Source organism: Salvelinus namaycush, chromosome 10, assembly GCF_016432855.1.
Source record: "Salvelinus namaycush isolate Seneca chromosome 10, SaNama_1.0, whole genome shotgun sequence".
Lineage (NCBI taxonomy): Eukaryota > Metazoa > Chordata > Actinopteri > Salmoniformes > Salmonidae > Salvelinus > Salvelinus namaycush.
Window position 1 is genome coordinate 14,423,741 of NC_052316.1, and position 18,828 is coordinate 14,442,568.

At 40.4% G+C, this 18,828-nt stretch overlaps 1 protein-coding gene across 3 annotated transcripts; it reads left to right on the plus strand.

Annotated features, from left to right (window-relative positions):
* The first annotated feature begins 10,700 nt into the window (after positions 1-10,700).
* Positions 10,701-18,763, plus strand: LOC120054735 (cystinosin-like). Of its 3 annotated transcripts, none has more exons than XM_039002297.1 (11): positions 10,701-10,770; positions 10,982-11,054; positions 11,154-11,232; positions 11,330-11,417; positions 11,682-11,785; positions 11,900-12,037; positions 12,144-12,243; positions 12,438-12,557; positions 12,804-12,974; positions 13,126-13,243; positions 16,279-18,763. In XM_039002297.1, exons 2-11 carry the CDS (start codon positions 10,994-10,996, stop codon positions 16,419-16,421), a joined length of 1,122 nt encoding a protein of 373 aa, XP_038858225.1. In that variant the 5' UTR covers positions 10,701-10,770; positions 10,982-10,993; the 3' UTR covers positions 16,422-18,763. The 3 variants fall into 3 exon arrangements, with proteins under 3 accessions (XP_038858225.1, XP_038858228.1, XP_038858227.1); XM_039002300.1 differs by lacking the exon at positions 16,279-18,763 and adding an exon at positions 16,182-16,265; XM_039002299.1 differs by having other exon boundaries at positions 10,717-11,054.
* The last annotated feature ends 65 nt before the right edge of the window (positions 18,764-18,828 follow it).

An 18,828-nucleotide genomic window follows, 5' to 3' on the forward strand; every position in this document is an offset into this window, starting at 1 on the left:
CCTTGTCTCAGGGTAGTAGGTTGGTGGTTGAAGATATCCCTCTAGTGGTGTGGGGTTATATCCTGCCTGTTTGGCCCTGTCCGGGGGTATCGTCGGACAGGGCCACAGTGTCTCTCGACTGCTGCTGTCTTAGCCTCCAGTATTTATGCTGCAATACTTTGTGTTGGGGGTGCTAGGGTTAGTCTGTTATATCTGGAGTATTTCTCCTGTCTCATATGGTGTCCTGTGGGAATTTAAGTATGCTCGCTCTAATTCTCTCTCGCTTTCTTTTCTCTCTTTCTCTCTTTCCCTCTCTCTTTCTTTCTCTCTATCTCTTCTCACGGAGGGCCTGAGCCCTAGGACCATGCTTCAGGACTACCTGGCCTGATGACTCCTTGCTGTCCCCAGTCCACCTGGTCATGCTGCTGCTCCAGTTTCAACTGTTCTGCCTGCGGCTATGGAACCTTGACCTGTTCACTGGACATGCTACCTTGTCCCGGACCTGCTGTTTTGGACTCTCTCTCTACCGCACAACTCTGAATGATCGGCTGACATTTACTCCTGATATTTACTCCTGAGGTGCTGTCCTGTTGCACCCTCTACAACCATTGTGATTATTATTATTATTATTATCAATGTTTGAACATCTTGGTCATGTTCTGTTATAATCTCCACCCGGCACAGCCAGAAGAGGACTGGCCACGCCCCAAAGCCTGGTTCCTCTCTAGGTTTCTTCCTAGGTTCTGGCCTTTCTAGGGAGTTTTTCCTAGTCACCGTGCTTCTACATCTGCATTGCTTGCTGTTTGGGGTTTTAGGCTGGGTTTCTGTACAGCACTTTGTGACATCAGCTGATGTAAAAAGGGCTTTATAAATACATTTGATTGATTGATACAGTACTCCCTGTAACATTTTGGCTGTAAAGTCCTGGAGATCCAGAAATCTATTTGCCGCCTTCACAATGATGCCTAGCTTCTAAGATTTGTTATTAGTTTGACTAGTGCAATTTATCACTTGCTCTATAAACGCAACAAAGTCCACCTTCTTCACTATTAGTATGTCGGGATCCTTCTCCTGCATGGCAATCACGTTCCCGAGGTTCCGGAATGCCCTGTATGGATGAGGGAGGTGGTAGTAGCTAGGATCAGGGCCATCCAGCAGGTCTCCTATATGGAGGCCGTGAAAATAGCTGAAGGAGTGAGCAGAGAGGAGATGGTAGTGAATGTCCCACACCCATCACAATTACAACAACACGCTTCATCTGACTCTTCAACTATAGTACTACATATTTATTCCTTTCACAAACACTTGCCACGTGTCCAAACTTTTTACAATTGTAACACTGCAACGGCTTCTGTTCAAACGGTCTCACCTCATATCTCACATACCCAAGTTTTACATACAGTTGAAGTCTGAAGTTTACATATGCTTAGGTTGGAGTCATTAAAACTCGTTTTTCAACCACTCCACAAATTTCTTGTTAACAAACTATAGTTTTGGAAAGTCGGTTAGGACATCTACTTTGTGCATGTAGTACACAAGTACATTTTCCAACAATTGTTTACAGACAGATTATTTCACTTATAATTCACTGTATCACAAATCCAGTGGGTCAGAAGTTTACATACACTAAGTTGACTGTGCCTTTAAACAGCTTGGAAAATTCCAGAAAATGATGTCATGATTTTAGCAGCTTATGATAGGCTAATTAATAACATTTGAGCCAATTGGAGGTTTACCTGTGGATGTATTTCAAGGCATACCTTCAAACTCAGTGCCTCTTTGCTTGACATCATGGGAAAATCAAAAGAAATCAGCCAAGATCTCAGAAAAACAATTGTAGACCTCCACAAGTCTGGTTCATCCTTGGGAGCAATTTCCAAATGCCTGAATGTACCACGTTCATCTCTACAAACAATAGTAGGCAAGTATTAACACCATGGGACCACGCAGCCGTCATATCTCTCAGGAAGGAGACACGTTGTGTCTCCTAGAGATGAACGTACTTTGGTGCGAAAAGTGCAAATCAATCCCAGAACAACAGCAAAGGACCTTGTGAAGATGCTGGAGGAAGAAGGTACAAAAGTATCTATATCCACAGTAAAACGAGTCCTATATCGACATAACCTGATAGTCCGCTCAGCAAGGAAGAAGACACTGCTCCAAAACCGCCATAAAAAAGCCAGACTACGGTTTGCAACTGCACATGGGGACAAAGATTGTACTTTTTGGAAAAATATCCTCTGGTCTGATGAAACAAAAATAGAACTGTTGGGCTATAATGACCATTGTTAAGTTTGGAGGAAAAAGGGGGAGGCTTGCAAGCCGAAGAACACCATCCCAACCGTGAAGCACGGGGGTGGCAGCATCATGTTGTGGGGGTGCTTTGCTGCAGGAGGGACTGGTGCACTTCACAAAATAGATGGCATGAGGATTGAAAATTATGTGGATATATTGAAGCAACATCAAGACATCAGTCAGGAAGTTAATGCTTGGTCGCAAATGGGTCTTCCAAATGGACAATGACCCCAAGCATACTTCCAAAGTTGTGGCAAAATGGCTTAAGGACAACAAAGTCAAGGTATTGGAGTGGCCATCACAAAGCCATGACCTCAACCCTATAGTAAATTTGTGGGCAGAACTGAGAAAGCGTGTGTGAGCAAGGAGGCCTACAAACCTGACTCAGTTACACCAGCTCTGTCAGGAGGAATGGGCCAAAATTTACCCAACTTATTGTTGGAAGCTTGTGGAAGGCTACCTGAAACGTTTGACCCAAATTAAACAATTTTAAGGCAATGCTACCAAACACTAATTGAGTGTATGTGAACTTCTGATCCATTGGGAAAGTGATAAAATAAATACAATCTGAAATAAATCATTCTCTCTACTATTATTATGACATTTCACATTCTTAAAATAAAGTGGTGATCCTAACTGACCTAAGACAGGGAATTTTTACTCTGATTAAATGTCAGGAATTGTGAAAAACTGAGTTTAAATGTATTTGGCTAAGGTGTATGTAAACTTCCGACTTCAACTGTAAGTTGGGAAACCACTTCATCAAAGATCAGTAAAACTGATAGGCTTTGCTCCTTCCTTCCGTCTATCATTTGATTCATTCGGCGTGCGTCTACCACTCCTGGAATGTTTTCCCTAAACCACACAGCCTCTGTCCAACGAAACACCAGAGATGGCACCTTTAACTGGTGCCCTACTCTGAAAGTCATAACTTTCCACATCATCGTCGCCATCTTGTTGTGCCACAGAGCTTTCTCCTTTTGCACTGTTGACACACACAAAACCAGTATCATACCGCTCCTGATCACTCGCATTGATTCCACTATACCCAATTCGTCCTTCACCATCTTTGAGACCGCAAACGGGTCACAAAAAAAACATCCTTGCTCGTGAATCACACTCCTACCATGAACTGCAGTTCATTTCCAACTTTAACCCTTTTCACTCCACTTTGCTTCACCATCGTCCACTCATTCTCACAAACTGTACTTGTGCCAAGAGAATCACACAATACTTCCGCTTCCGCTATTGCTCCTCCAGTCATCCCCCGGACTCCCTATCTCTTTGCTGTAAAATATGTGAGAGTTTGTGTTCTCGAAGTAGCACCCATATTGTTCACATTCCAGCACAGCTGTTCCTTCACCAACTTTTTCTCTATTTGTACAATTCTCTTTTAATTCAAAACAGCATTTGTAGGGGACAACCGATGAGCTGCAGGTGCTTCTAATCAGGGTTGCCACTCATCTGCCAATCAGGGATGTGGCTTTTCTGGTCTACCTGAATACAAGTTAGTTACAAAGAAATACAGAATTATAGGGTAAGGGAGCGGGCACGCAGGGAAATTCATGAATAACTTGACTTAGGTGTCTGCTCACTTGGATACACAATATCAATTTATGAGATACAGTGCATTCGAAAAGTATTCAGACCCATTGACTTTTTCCGCATTTTGTTACATTACAGCCTTATTCTAAAATTGATTAAATTGTTTTTACACACAATACCCCATAATGACAAAGCAAAAACAGGTTTTTAGACATTTTTGCACATTTATATAAAAAAATGGAAATTTACAGTACCAGTCAAAAGTTTGGACACACCTACTCATTCCAGGGTTTTCCGTTATTTTGACAATTATCTACATTGTAGAATAATAGTGAAGACGTCAAAACTATAATAACACATATGGAATCATGTAGTAACCAAAAAAGTGTTAAACAAATCAAAATATATTTTATATTTGAGATTCTTCAATGTAGCCACCCTTTGCCTTGATGACAGCTTTGTACACTCTTGGCATTCTCTCAAACAGCTTCATGAGTTAGTCACCTAGAATGCAATTCAATTAACAGGTGTGCCTTGTTAAAAGTACATTTGTGGATTTTTTAATCCCCTTTTTTAATCCCCCCCTTTTTAATGCATTTGAGCCAATCAGTTGCGTTGTGACAAGGTAGGGGTAGTATACAGAATATTGCCTTATTTGGTAAAAGACCAAGTCCATATTATGGCAAGAACAGCTCAAATAAGGAAAGAGAAATGACAATCCATCATTACTTTAGACATGAAGGACAGTCAATATGGAACATTTCAAGAACTTTCAAAGTTTCTTCAAGTGCAGTCGCAAAAATCATCAAGCGCTATGATGAAACTGGCTCTCATGAGGACCGCCACAGGAAAGGAAGACCCAGAGTTACCTCTGCTGCAGAGGATAAGTTCACTAGTTACCAGCCTCAGAAATTGCAGCCCAAATAAATGCTTCACAGAGTTCAAGTAACAGACATATCTCAACATCAACTGTTCAGAGGAGACTGTGTGAATCAGGCTTTCATGGTCGAATTGCTGCAAAGAAACCACTACTAAAGGACACCAATAATAATAAGAGATTTGCTTGGGCCAAAAAACACGAGCAATGGAATCTGTCCTTTGGTCTGATGAGTCCAATTTTTTAGATTTTTGGTTCCAACCGCCGTGTCTTTGTGAGACGCAGAGCGGGTGAAAGGATGATCTCTGCATATGTGGTTCCCACAGTGAAGTATGGAGGTGGAGCATTTCACTACACTCGCAATAACATCTGCCAACCATGTGTATGTGACCAATACAATTTGATTTGATGTGATGGTGCTTTGCTGGTGACACTGTCAGTGATTTATTTAGAATGCAAGGCACACTTAACAAGCATGGCTATGACCGCATTCTGCAGAGATACGCCATCCCATCTGGTTTGTGCTTAGTGGGGCTAACATTTGTTTTTCAACAGGGCAATGACCCAAAACACACCTCCAGGCGGTGTAAGAGCTATTTGACCAAGAAGGAGAGTAATGAGGTGCAGTATCAGATGACCTGGCCTCCACAATCAACGACCTCAACCCAATTGAAATGGTTTGGGATGAGTTGGACCGCAGAGTGAAGGAAAAGCAGCCAGTAAGTGCTCAGCATATGTAGGAGCTCCTTCAAGACTGTTGGAAAAACATTCCTCATGAAGCTGGTTGAGAGAATGCTAAGAGTGTGCAACGCTGTCATCATGGCAAAGGGTGGCTACTGTGAAGAATCTAAAATCTAAAATATATTTTGATTTGTTTAACACTTTTTAAATTACTACATGATTCCATTTGTGTTATTTCATAATTGTGATGTCTTCACTATTATTCTACAATGTAGAAAACAGTACAAATAAAGAAAAACCCTTGAATGAGTAGGTGTGTCCATACTTTTGACTGGTATTGTACATTTACACAAGTCATCAGACCCTTTACTCAGTACTTTGTTGTGACGCTTTTGACGCTTGGTTATGACGCTACAATCTTGGCACATCTGTATTTGGGGAGTTTCTCCCATTCTTCTTTGCAGATCCTCTCAAGCTCTGTCAGGTTGGATGGGGAGAATCGCTGCACAGCTATTTTCAGGTCTCTCCAGAGATGTTCTATTGGGTTCAGTTCCGGGCTCTGGCTGGGCCCTTCATGTACATTCAGAGACTTGTCCCGAAGCCACTTCTGCGTTGTTCTATTGGAAGGTGAACCTTTGCCCCAGTCTGAGGTCCTGAGCGCTCTGGAGCAGGTTTTCATCAAGGATCTCTCGGTACTTTTCTCTGTTCCTCTTTCCTTCCATCCTGACTTGTCTCCCAGTCCCTGCCGCTGAAAAACATTCCAACAGCATGATGCTGCAGCCACCATGCTTCACCGTAGGGATTGTGCCAGGTTTCCTCCAGACTTTTGGCATTCAGGCCAAAGAGTTCCATCTTGGTTTCATCAGAGCAGAAAATCTTGTTTCTCATGGTCTGAGAGTCTTTAGGTGCCTTTTGGCAAACTCCAAGCGGGCTGTCGTGTACCTTTTACTGAGGATTAGATTTTGTCTGGCCACTCTACCATAAAGGCCTGCTTGGTGTAGTGCTGCAGAGATGGTTGTCCTTCTGGAAGGTTCTCCCATCTCCACGGAGGAACTCTGGAGCTCTTTCAGAGTGACCATCGGGTTTTTGGTCACCTCCCTGACCAAGGCCCTTCTCCACGGAATGCTCAGTTTGGCCAGGTGGCCAGCACTAGGAAGAGTCTAGGCAGTTCCAAACTTTTTCCATTTGAGAATGTTGGTGGCCACTATGTTCTTGGGGAACTTCAATGCTACTGACATTTTTTCGTACCCTTCCCCAGATCTGTGCCTCGTCACAATCCTGTCTCAGAGCTCTACGGACAATTCCTTCGATCTCATGGCTTGGTTTTTGCTCTGACATGCACTGCCAAATGTAGGACTTATATAGACAGTTTTGTGACTTTCCAAATCATGTCCAATCAATTGAATTTAACACAGGGGGACTCCAATCAAGTTGTAGAAACATCTCAAGGATAATCAATGGGAACAGGATGCACCTGAACACAATTTCGTGTCTCATAGCAAAGGGTCTGAATACTTATGTAAATCGGGTATTTCTGTTTTTTATTTTTCTGAATACTTATGTAAATCGGGTATTTCTGTTTTTTATTTTTAATGAATTTCTAAAAACCTGTTTTCGCTTTGTCATTATGGGGTATTGTATGTAGATTGATGAGGAAATGTTTTTCTTTAATCCATTTTAGAATAAGGCTGTAACAAATACGGAAAAAGTCAAGGGGTCTGAATACTTTCCCCGAATGCACCGTAGCTTACCATAAAGAACATCAGGCTCAGCCGTTCATAAATATGTGGGACTGACTCATAAACAATATGCAAAATCTGATATGGACTGTGTTCTTATATAAAGTATCATAGTATGAGTCATAATACCCATAAAACCTAGCTGTCGAACAGGGAAATGGTTCCAATCGTTTTTTCACCGTTCATTTTTCCCATAGACGATTTTAGAAACACTTAAAATAAGGGCTGTGTTTCATGTAGGCTTACCCTGGCATGAAGTTTTGATAACCATGTAGGTCTCTCTTGGACAAGGTGACAAGGGGACTTTCATGACACCTCCACTGTGGGAGTTCTTCCTTTAAAATAATTTTAAAATAATAAATTAGATTTATGTTCTCCAATGCGTAGTTTCAAGGCGCAAGATGTTTTTCCGATATAAATCTTATTGCAAAAACACTGTAATATATAAATAACTCCTTTAGTTGTGCAAGTTATACATTACTTTATCTCATAGGTCCTAGAAGGCTGAGGGCATATAAAGTTCTTATGGTGCTACAAGAGGTATTCTGAACAAAAACACTTTCATCGATTTTACTGAGTTACAGTTCATATAAGGAAATCAATCATTTGAAATTGTTACAGGTTTTGGTTTTTCCATTTATGTTTTGATGTTGGACTTTAGCATATATAGCTCGTTAGCACGTAGGGCGTACCGAGTGGTGTCATCTCGTTAGTCAGTATGTGTTACACCTGTGCTGGTTGCCGTCTCGTTAGGGGGAAGGTGTTTCACCTGTGCTGGCCCAGGTTGTAACGGCTTTCTTCCTGGGATGAAGGAGAGGACCAAAATGCAGCGCGGCTAGTGTTCAACATGTTTAATAAAGAATAATAACGTGAACACTACAAGCTACAAAAACAATAAATGTGAAAACCGAAAACAGTACTATCTGGTGCAGAACACAAAGACAGAAAACAATCACCCACAAACCAACAGTGCAAACAGGCTACCTTAATATGCTTCCCAATCAGAGACAACGTAAAACACCTGCCTCTGATTGAGAACCATATCAGGCCAATTAGACAAACCTAAACAACGAAACACATAACATATACTACACCCACCCAGCTCACGTCCTGACCAACTAAACAAAGACTAAACAAAGGAAATAAGGTCAGGAACGTGACACAGGTGCTATTTAAGAGTGGGTTGCCCAGTGTTTCAGTTGTCTTGAGAGATGTGGAGGGTCAACACCTATAGTTGGTGCGCCCTATTTAAAAAATATATTATTTATTATTTCTTTCTCTAGACAAACATTCCTTAATCTGATTTTGTTTTGCTCCACTTTTTGTTTTGTTTCTGTCTTTAAGTTTGGTGTTGGTTTTTATTTTGTTTGACTGTCCTTGGGCAAATTTAGTGGGCGCTAATGGTGGGTGTCTTTCAGGTTCCAGTTTTTGTAGTCAACTTTCAGTGGACTCCCCCATGAGTGTATTTCAGAACCCCTCCTTAAACCCCACCTGTTTTGGTTGTTGTCATTGACTTTGTTACTTCCGCCTTCTGTTTGAGTGACATTTTTGGTTTTCTTGCTAGGGTACATAACAAAATTAATTAATTAGGTTCTACTATATGGGTTTCACATGACTGCACACTCCCTCAACTTAAGACATCAAATCTGTGGCATTGTGTTGTGTAACAGTGACGTAAACACTTTTGTGCACAACATTTGAGGAATTAAGCTTTTTGTGCCTATGGAACATTTCTGGGATTATTTTTCAGCTCACGAACCATGGTGAACACTTTACATGTTTTGTTTATATTTTTGTGTCACCGACACGACGCAGTCTATGAAGTTGGCTGACTGGTAAACCTCTTTTTAGGGGTAGAGGGTGAAAACTATCAGCTGTGTGCATATTTTATCTATTGTAGTACTTAGATTGTCCATTTGTAAGAAGTACATCAAATAAGTGAAGGAAATGGATTGTTCTCTAGAGTTAATGTAGTTTAAAAAAATTATGTAAAGGGACTGAAGTAGCAGGATAAATACTACTAATAATTGTAATTAACAATATAGCACTATCGAATGATAATATGAAACACTATATTCAATTAATGAATTATGGCAGCAGCGAGTGTGTGTTTGTCAGTAGCATGTGTGAATGTGCAGAGTCATTGTAGGTCCACCCACACAGACAGTGTGGTGAAGAAGGAGCATGACAAACCCAACTCTGCAAACAATATCTCCACTTCAAGAATGACAACGGTAAATGCCTAATTCATGCATTAACAGAAATTAATGTAACCAAATGACGGGGATTAACGGTACATTTACTAGACCTACTGGTTACATATGTAATGGGGAATTTATCAAATTAACAAAGGGCAAACAATTCACACAATGAAACAATGAATGTGCAAGAATTGGCGACAGACAGCGGCCAGCCGCAACTTGATAATCAGCTAGGTCTTTTGCCACACACGCTACCCAAATTACTGGGCTTCCCAAATAGGCATAGGCCTATGAAACAATCCACAGCTAAGTCAAGCTCTCTGGTAAAGTATTTTGAATTACTTTATTTAGACAGGAGTAATCTTATAATTTTGGAAAAAAGCCAGCATCTGAAAAGTGCAATGTGTACCCGCTAAATTTCCTTTCTTATTTGCAAGTGGCTGAAACCAGAGATCTCTAGGCTTATATAATGACAAAATGCTCATGTTTATGCCCTAATAATGCAAGTCATTGTTCCAAAGACAGGAATTCGGGCAACAAGCTTAGGTCTGCATTATGCCCACAAACGCATTGGGCTTTTCAGGACAGATTTTGGTGAGATTGAGCCCTCTCGCTTCACATCATCCTCTCTGCTGAAACTAGCAAGCGAAACAGCGTCCCTCTATCTTGCTATGTAGCCGATGCTGTGTGGCCAGAAAAAGTATGAAATGCGATTCTCCTTTTGTCCAGACAATATCAGATGTATGGTCTACACATACTGAGACAGAGGGGTGCTGTTTCGCTCGCTCGGAAGCTTTAACTGAGATCTTTTGTTCTGCGAGTGTCTCAGTCAAATTAATGATCAATATTGAAATATTTTATGTGGACGGGCAAGGTGGTACGGTTGGGCGGGCCAGGCCCCCTAGGGCCCGTCCATAACACTGACCCTGGCTCGGTACAAGTAACAAAAACCCAAGGAAGTATATATGGAAGTAGTTTAGTGCACCACCAAAAAAAGGGGTTACAAATGGATGAAAATCTAATTTGAATAATTTCCTGATCTTTTTAATATCTCTCATATATACGACAGACACTTTAAAACAAACTTCTGTTTGATTTATTTTTGGGCTGTCTGTTTTTCCATGTATGAATCTGTTATTCAATGTGTTTATATGGACTTAAACCAGTAAGGCAAAATTCTATGTTTCATCAAATTATTTGGAGGTCCTAAAATTCCAAATCGAATAGCTAAATGATCCTTGGTATGGCCATCTTAAAACAATTCCATATGTCAGTTTAGTAGAACACCCTCTTTAGGATTGCTTTAACTGCGCGTGTCAAACATCCCACAACATTGAAAGTCTTGAACGCACCCTACACAACGCGTCATAGCCTACAGACGAGCCAAGTCATATGACCTTACATTGGCGCAAACTCACGGAAACCGAGGAAAACAAAGGACTGCTCAGCTGCGGTAGTGTATAATTAGTTGATTTCAGGATTAGTTAGATACTGTGTTGAACTAGCTAACTATTGTTGTTAAGACGAAGCTTTTTTACCGTGATATATATGGCACATTTATGTTGTAATTATGGATTTGTATGGAGGCATATGTTGCCTAATGAAGATTGTTTGTGCCTCATACAAATCTGTCATCTCTTCTTCTTTTGCACTTTTGAGTTCAGCTATCCCTCGAGATGGCAGATACCAACTTTCTGTTATTCTTGTTCATAACACTCTGTACGGTCATTACATGTGGTGAGTTTGCCCTTGTCCAACCAACATAAGCTCGGATTTAATATCTTTCCATTTAAACATCCCCTATTTGAATACTGAAATGTCATATTCCTTCAACAGATGGGAGTGTATCTCTATCTGCTCCAGCCACTGTAAATCTGGAGGAGAAAGGTTCAGTTAATATCACCATAACGCCTAGGTAACTATGCTTATAAGCTGGTTATCTACTACCAGTTTTTATCAGTATTATATATATTTGTTGAGATGCAGTGTTTGACATTTCTTTATTTGTGCAGCACTCCTCAGAATGTCTCAACACTCATTAGTTTTAACTTCACCGACTCCTCTGCAAATGTTAGCTCAATACTTCAACTGCCTCAACAGGTATGCATTTTGTTTAATTCAAACTAACTGAAGAGCAAGAACCGTTAACCATGTAATTGATTATTAATGCACTTTGATATCTGCATCTATCATATTTAAATGACCTACAGTGGCCACTGTGTAAAATAAATACTAGCACTTACGTTGTAGGCATAAATGCATATTATGTCTAAATGTAACAATTGTTTACAGTGACTTTTTATATATTTGATTATTTAAGTGCAGTGTTTCCGACGTTATATGTTCTGTATTTCTGATCTCCAGGTAGAGTTGCTTGCAAACGCCACATCAAGCACTTTTGAGGTTCATGCAGAACATGTGGGTCAGGTGACAGCCTATTTATACAGCAACAACACTGGCATTGCAAGGTGAGCTGTACAGGGTTTCTGTCAGTGAATTTCAACTCCATGAACATTTCTCACTTTCAGACTGATTTTTAAACCAACATAATGTACTAAATGTCTCTCATTTATGTTTTGCAGCCATAAGACTCGAATCCGTTTCTTGGTCATTAGAAGCAACATTGTTGATATCATTAACCAAGTAATTGGTTGGATTTACTTCCTAGCATGGTCTATATCATTCTACCCTCAAGTATATGAGAACTGGAGAAGAAAAAGGTAGTGCCTCTGACACTTGGACTTTTTTCAAAATCCTCTGCATCACAGGATTTAGATCTAAAGGACTTTTGGATATGGTTTCTGACTAACTTTGTCTGTTTGACAGTGTGGTGGGGCTGAACTTTGATTTTCTGGCACTCAACTTGACAGGATTCATTGCCTACAGTGTCTTCAATGTAGGCCTCTTCTGGGTTCCGTACATGAAGGTAATCATTTGCATGCCATCACAAATGGTGTAACAAATTGGGACGAATCTTGACTTGAGATCTGCACACACAGCTCTGCAAATGTTGTCAGTCATGCATTGATACCAATGGGAATTTGCGCTGGATAGTTTATGGTCCTATTGACTCAGTATTTACTCCACATGGTTATATAGCAGTGTGTTTTTTATTTACAGGAAGAGTTTTTGAAGATAAATCCAAATGGTGTAAACCCAGTGGATGCCAACGATGTGTTCTTCAGTCTCCATGCAGTTGTGCTGACTCTTGTATATGTCTCTCAGTGTGCCATCTATGAAGTGAGTAACAATAGACCAGTCTTCAGTGACTTCCTAATTGTCCCCCTTGGTTATAAACAGGAGACAGATGTTGGCTGGCTAAATAATGATTAGCTTATGTTTTGATTGTTGGGAAAGACAGATATTCATCTGATCCTTTGAGCATTTTCTTTTTTTTTTGGAAGGAAATCATTTTTGTCAAGGCCTCAAAGAAACATTGACAGTTAAAAGCATTGTGAAAGTGATTACTGTGTTCCTGTGTTGCAGAGAGGAGGGCAGAAGGTGTCCAAGATTGCTATTGGCCTTCTGGTGATTGGTTGGACGTTTGCCCTGGTCACCCTCTTTGTTGCTGTGGCCAGTAAGATCACCTGGCTGGAATATCTCTACTATTTCTCTTACATCAAGCTAGGTGTCACCCTCGTCAAATACATCCCACAGGTATGGAGGTATGGATTTCACAATATTTTACTGCATATCGGATGGTTTTCGCTTATGCAATTAGCATTTGTTACAGTAGATGTTGTTGCGCCTCACTTGGAAATGTATGATGTTATTGATTTTCATGATCACACACTCTGTGTCTCCTCAGGTCTACATGAACTACAAAAGACAAAGCACAGAGGGGTGGAGCATTGGCAATGTGTTGCTGGACTTCACAGGAGGCAGCTTCAGTCTCGTTCAGATGTTCCTTCAGTCGTATAACAACGGTAAGGCTGCCCACGCTTCCCACAGTACACTAATGTGCACATGCCTCAGTAGAACAGGCAATAATTAGTCAGTGAAAATATTTACAGGACAGTCCCAACAATTCAAAACGTGTCTTCAGTTGTGGGCATTTAACATTTTTATTGTAGTCATTCATTGTTTGTCATTTATAAATCATTCATTGTGTGTGTATACAGTGCATTTGGAATGTATTAAGACCCCTACACGTTCCACATTTTGTTACGTTACAGCCTTCTTTTAAAATGGATTAAATCAGTTTTTTTCCCCATATCAATCTACACACAATACCCCATAATGACAAATCAAAAACAGGTTAAGAAATTTTTGCTAATGTATTAATTATTCAAACCGAAATATCACATTTACATAAATATTCAGACCCTTTACTCAGTACTTTGTTGAAGCACCTTTGGCGTTGATTACAACCTTGAGTCTTCTTGGGTATGACGCTACAAACTTGGCACACCTGTATTTGGGGAGTTTCTCCCATTCTTCTCTGCAGATGCTCTCATGCTCTGTCAGGTTGGATGTGGAGCATCGCTGCACAGCTATTTTCAGGTCTCTCCAGAGATGTTCGATCGGGTTCAAGTCCGGGCTCTGGCTGGGCCACTCAAAGACATTCAGAAACTTGTCCCGAAGCCACTCCTGCGTGGTCTTGGCTGTGTGCTTAGGGTCGTTGTCCTGTTGGAAGGTGAACCTTCGACCCAGTCTGATGTCCTGAGCGCTCTGGAGCAGGTTTTCATCAAGGATTTCTCTGTAATTTGCTCCGTTCATCTTTCCCTCGATCCTGACTAGTCTCCCAGTCCCTTCCGCTGAAAAACATCCCCACAGCATGATGCTGCCACCACCATGCTTCACCGTAGGGTTTCATCAGACCAGATGCCTCTACAGACAATTCCTTCGACCTAATGGCTTGGTTTTTGCTCTGACATGCACTGTCAACTGTGGGACCTTATATAGAGAGGTTTGTGTGTGTGTGCCTTTCCAAATCATGTCCAATCAATGGAAATAGGATGCACCTGTGGTAAATTCAAATCAAGTAGAAACATATTAAGGATGAAGAATGGAAATAGGATGGACCTGAGCTCAATTGAGTCTCAGCAAAGTGTCTGAATAACTATGTAAAAAGGTATATCTGTTTTTATTTTTTATAAGTAATTCTAAATACATTTTAGATTGTTCAAAGTAGCCACCCTTTGCCTTTGACAGCTTAGCACACTCTTGGCATTCTCTCATCCAGCTTCATGAGGAATGCTTCTCCAACAGTCTTGAAGGAGTTCCCATAAATGCTGAGCACTTGTTGGCTGCTTTTCCTTCACTCTGCGGTTCAACTCATGCCAAACCATCTCAATTGGGTTGAGGCCAGGTCATCTGATGCAGCACCTTTCACTCTCCTTCTTGGTCAAAAAGCCCTGACACAGTCCGGAGGTGTGTTGGGTCATTGTCCTGTTGAAAAACAAATGATAGTCCCACTAAGCGCAAACCAGATGGGATGGTGTATCGCTGCAGAATGCTGTCGTAGTCATGCTGGTTAAGTGTGCCTTGAATTCTAAAGCAATCACAGACAGTGTCACCAGCAAAGCACCCCCACACCATCACAACGCCTCCATGCTTCATGGTGGGAACTACACATGCGGAGATCATCCTTTCACCTACTCTGCCTCTCACAGACAAGATGGTTGGAACCAAAAATCTCAAATTTGGACTCATCAGACCAAAGGACAGATTTCCACCGATCTAATGTACATTGCTCGTGTTTCTTGGCCCAAGCAAGTCTCTTCTTCTTATTGGTGTCCTTTAGTAGTGGTTTCTTTGCAGCAATTCAACCATGAAGGCCTGATTCACGCAGTCTCCTCTGAACAGTTTGTGAGATGTGTCTGTTACTTTTTTTGGGCTGCATTTTCTGAGGCTGGTAACTCTTATGAACTTCTGTAGCGGAGAGAACTCTGGGTCTTCCTTTCCTGTGGCGGTCCTCATAAGAGCCAGTTTCATCATAGCGCTTGATGGTTTTTGCAACTGCAGTTGAAGAAACTTTAAAAGTTCTTGAAATTTTTGGTATTTACTGACCTTCATGTCTTAAGTAATGATGGACTGTCATTTCTCTTTGCTTATTTGAGCTGTTCTTGCCATAATATGGACTTGGTCTTTTACCAAATAGGGCTATCTTCTGTATACCACCCTACCTTGTCACAACACAACTGATTGGCTCAAACTCATTAAAAAGGAAAGAAATTCCACAAATTAACCTTTAACAAGGCACACCTGTTAATGCATTCCAGGTGACTACCTCGTTCAATTACAGGCTGTATCACAACTGGCCCTGATTGGGAGTCCCATAGGGTGGTGCACAATTGGCGCAGCATCGTTCGAATTTGGCCGGTGTAGGCCGTCATTGTAAATAAGAATTTGTTCTTAACTGACTTGCCTAGTTAAATAAAGGTTACGTTTTATAATTTTTTTTTTTTTTTAAAGCTGGTTAAGATAATGCCAGAGTGTGCAAAGCTGTCAAAGGCAAAGGGTGGATACTTTGAAGAATCTCAAACACTTTTTTTGGTTACATGATTCCATATGTATTATTTCATAGTTTTGATGTCTTCACTATTATTCTACAATGTAGAAAATAGTAAAAATAAAGAAATCCTTCAATGAGTAGGTGTTAACTTTTGACTGGTAAGGTATAGATATCTTTTCATGTTTTTTATATATATATATATATATGTGTATTTATGTATTACTTTTTTTTACAATTATTCCTGCACATTAACACGACAGTGTCACAAAATATTCATAATACAGGATTTCCTTTTCATGTCCATAACATAAATAAAAAAACATACAGAAAAGGGTTATTTAAACAATGTATTAAAAAGGTTATAAAAGTAAATTGAAATAGTGATGCATTTTTTTTTTTTTTTTCAGATTAATTCCATCGATTTTAAACAGAATTGTTTACATCACTTGCTGAATGAATTGATGGTCTACTCAGGGTTTCATGAGTTTTTCTATTGTTTCCTAGATGAATGGAAGCTCATTTTTGGGGACCCCACAAAGGCAGGACTTGGCTTGTTCTCCATATTCTTTGATGTGGTGTTCATCATTCAGCATTACTGTCTGTACAGACATAAACGACATTATGAGCTTGTGCGTGACCAGGAATAGGCTAATTACCTTTTACTCTTTACCTCTGCCAGTGAGACTGAGTCCAAATGATTTACTGAAGGACTAATATATGGGCTTTCTTCTATGCAGTGTTCCCAGTCATTGAATGGGAAGCTATTTAGACACAGGGGGGCCATACTTTCTCCGTCTCAAAATGCGTCAGCCAATTAAAATCGTTGGTGTAGTTGCACGTGATCAAACACTATTGGTGCTATCAAGACAACTGGGAACTCTGGGGGTTGGGGGGAATGAGGTTGAATCATGACATCAGTGATCTATCTACAGGTCGGAAAGTCAAAGCTGTAGAAAGAGGCTAGAGTTCCCGACTTGGAATTCCGAGTTGGAAGACTGCTCAAAATACATTTTCCCAGTCGTAAATAGTACCCCCCCCCCCCCCCCCCCCCCCCAGTTCGCAGTTGTCTTGAACGCTTGGAAGTCTCAGATTTTTCAGGTCCCAGTTGTTTTGAACGCGGCATTAATGTTAGATGTTCCCTTCAGATAACCTGTCAGATTTAGTCTGCATTCCAAACACTTAAAAGACACACCCTCAGCCCTCAAATTAATTGGACACTTCTGATGACGTATTATTGTCTGATGAGTTGACACTTGCAGGGCAAGGGAAGAATTAATTAATTTTTAATGGACTGCTCTTGCCTGGAAGTGTGTCACTCGTTCATCCCACGGTTATGTTTTCAGTCATCATGGAACTGTTGCATGTGCCTTATGCTCTACAGTCAATTATGATTGCGTTTCATATCTTGGCTAGAAGACAACGCCTCCGCAGACAGTGAATGTTAGCCATCCTACTATATCCGGTAAATCGAAAATTACAATGTATAAGTGTGATGTCAAGAAAGTTATATGCGCAAGCAAACGTTTCCAGAAGCCAACCAAACAAAAACATAATGACTTTTATGATAAGTGTTTGAGCCGTCATGTGCATTAGTAGCACAATTTCTAACTTATTTACATTTATTTCTAATTACACTTGTATGTAGACTTCTCCATATAATGTTGGTTTTAAGTTTTGGCTGACTTTTCTTAGTGGATGTACAATCATCGCGAATTGAGTATGGTGCTTTTCAAGCCCTGGAGTGAACATAATTGTACACTCGCAAAGTCGATCAAAAGCGAGGGCAGAAGGGCTTACGTTGCCAACTTCCCTTGCTTGGCTAATCATTTGGACCGATGGCAAAGATGGCTTCGGGGATTCCCCCAAGTTAAAAAAATGTACAACATTTTTTTTACGTGCACAAGTGGTGGAGGGTATTTCTTTTATGAGTTTGAAACGCAACCTTAGCCTTGTGCTAACTTGCACAGCTGGCCCGTGATCATATCTGGTTCAAATGCTGTATCGGTCAATTAAAATCGTTGACGTAGTTGCACCTGATCCAACACTTTTTCATGAAAGTGTCCTTAACAAAAGTCCAACGACACGTTCTGATAATCAAAGCAACTAGATCACGTGTGTTTGACTGACTGGTCAAATAGCTCTCTGTGTAGAGTGCCAACTCCACGTAATTGTTGCAGATTGTGGCAAGGGTTTGAATCTCATGAGTTTATTTCCCCCCTTTTGAAATGCAGAATTACTTTTTAGTGTGTTGAGAAGTGTAGCCAAAACCTTGTGAATGAAGATTACGCATACATTTAATGAGGAGCTTCTTGTTGGAGTCCCGCTTGCAGACAGACACGGGCTACTGGCACTGCTACATAAATAATCATCACTTCTATAAGCTATATTACATAGATGTTAGTGCTGTGCGATTATTAAAATATCATTTGGTGGCCATTTTGACCTATTTTAAGAAATGCCATTGGTTGGTAACGTTGATAGGCTGATGCAGAATTTGTTACAGGAAATAATCACTGCCACCTGCTCAGGTTAGCATAGGGCTAAATGTGTCAGGTTATGTAATGGGAACAGCTAACGTGTAGCGTTTGATCACGTGCAACTACATCAACGATTTTAATTCGCCAATGCACATTTTGAGAAACTTACTTTTTAAGCAAAGGCCCGTTTTAAACTTTTTCTGTTTGCAAGTATGCCTCCAGGGCCTTTGCTTAAAAATAACTTTCAAATGATTGTAGGATAATAGGGATTTCATTGTGTTCCATAAATTGTGAGTAAATTATGGGTTGATACCACTAAGGGAGGAACTGTAGTTTTTGTTTTTTACTGACTAGTATAGGCCTTGAACTTGAAAAACTGTCAAAGCAATGGCTCACTTTTTGCAATACAATACTTTTTTTTATATATATATATTTGAAAGATAATTGCTATTTTGAAATAGACAGAAAACATGATGCTTTATTGTAAAACTAATAAAATATTTTCAACTTAATTAAAATGTGATGTTTCATTATGTTTCATTATGCTTACATTGTGACATGACTCCCTCTAGTGGTG

Excerpts from the sequence above, each read along its gene's own strand:
- LOC120054735 (XM_039002297.1), top strand. The coding sequence starts at position 10,994 with ATGGCAGATACCAACTTTCTGTTATTCTTGTTCATAACACTCTGTACG. Across the intron at positions 11,055-11,153 it reads CTGTACGGTCATTACATGTG|ATGGGAGTGTATCTCTATCT; the intron begins GTGAGTTTGCCC and ends TTCCTTCAACAG. Across the intron at positions 12,975-13,125 it reads TCGTCAAATACATCCCACAG|GTCTACATGAACTACAAAAG; the intron begins GTATGGAGGTAT and ends GTGTCTCCTCAG.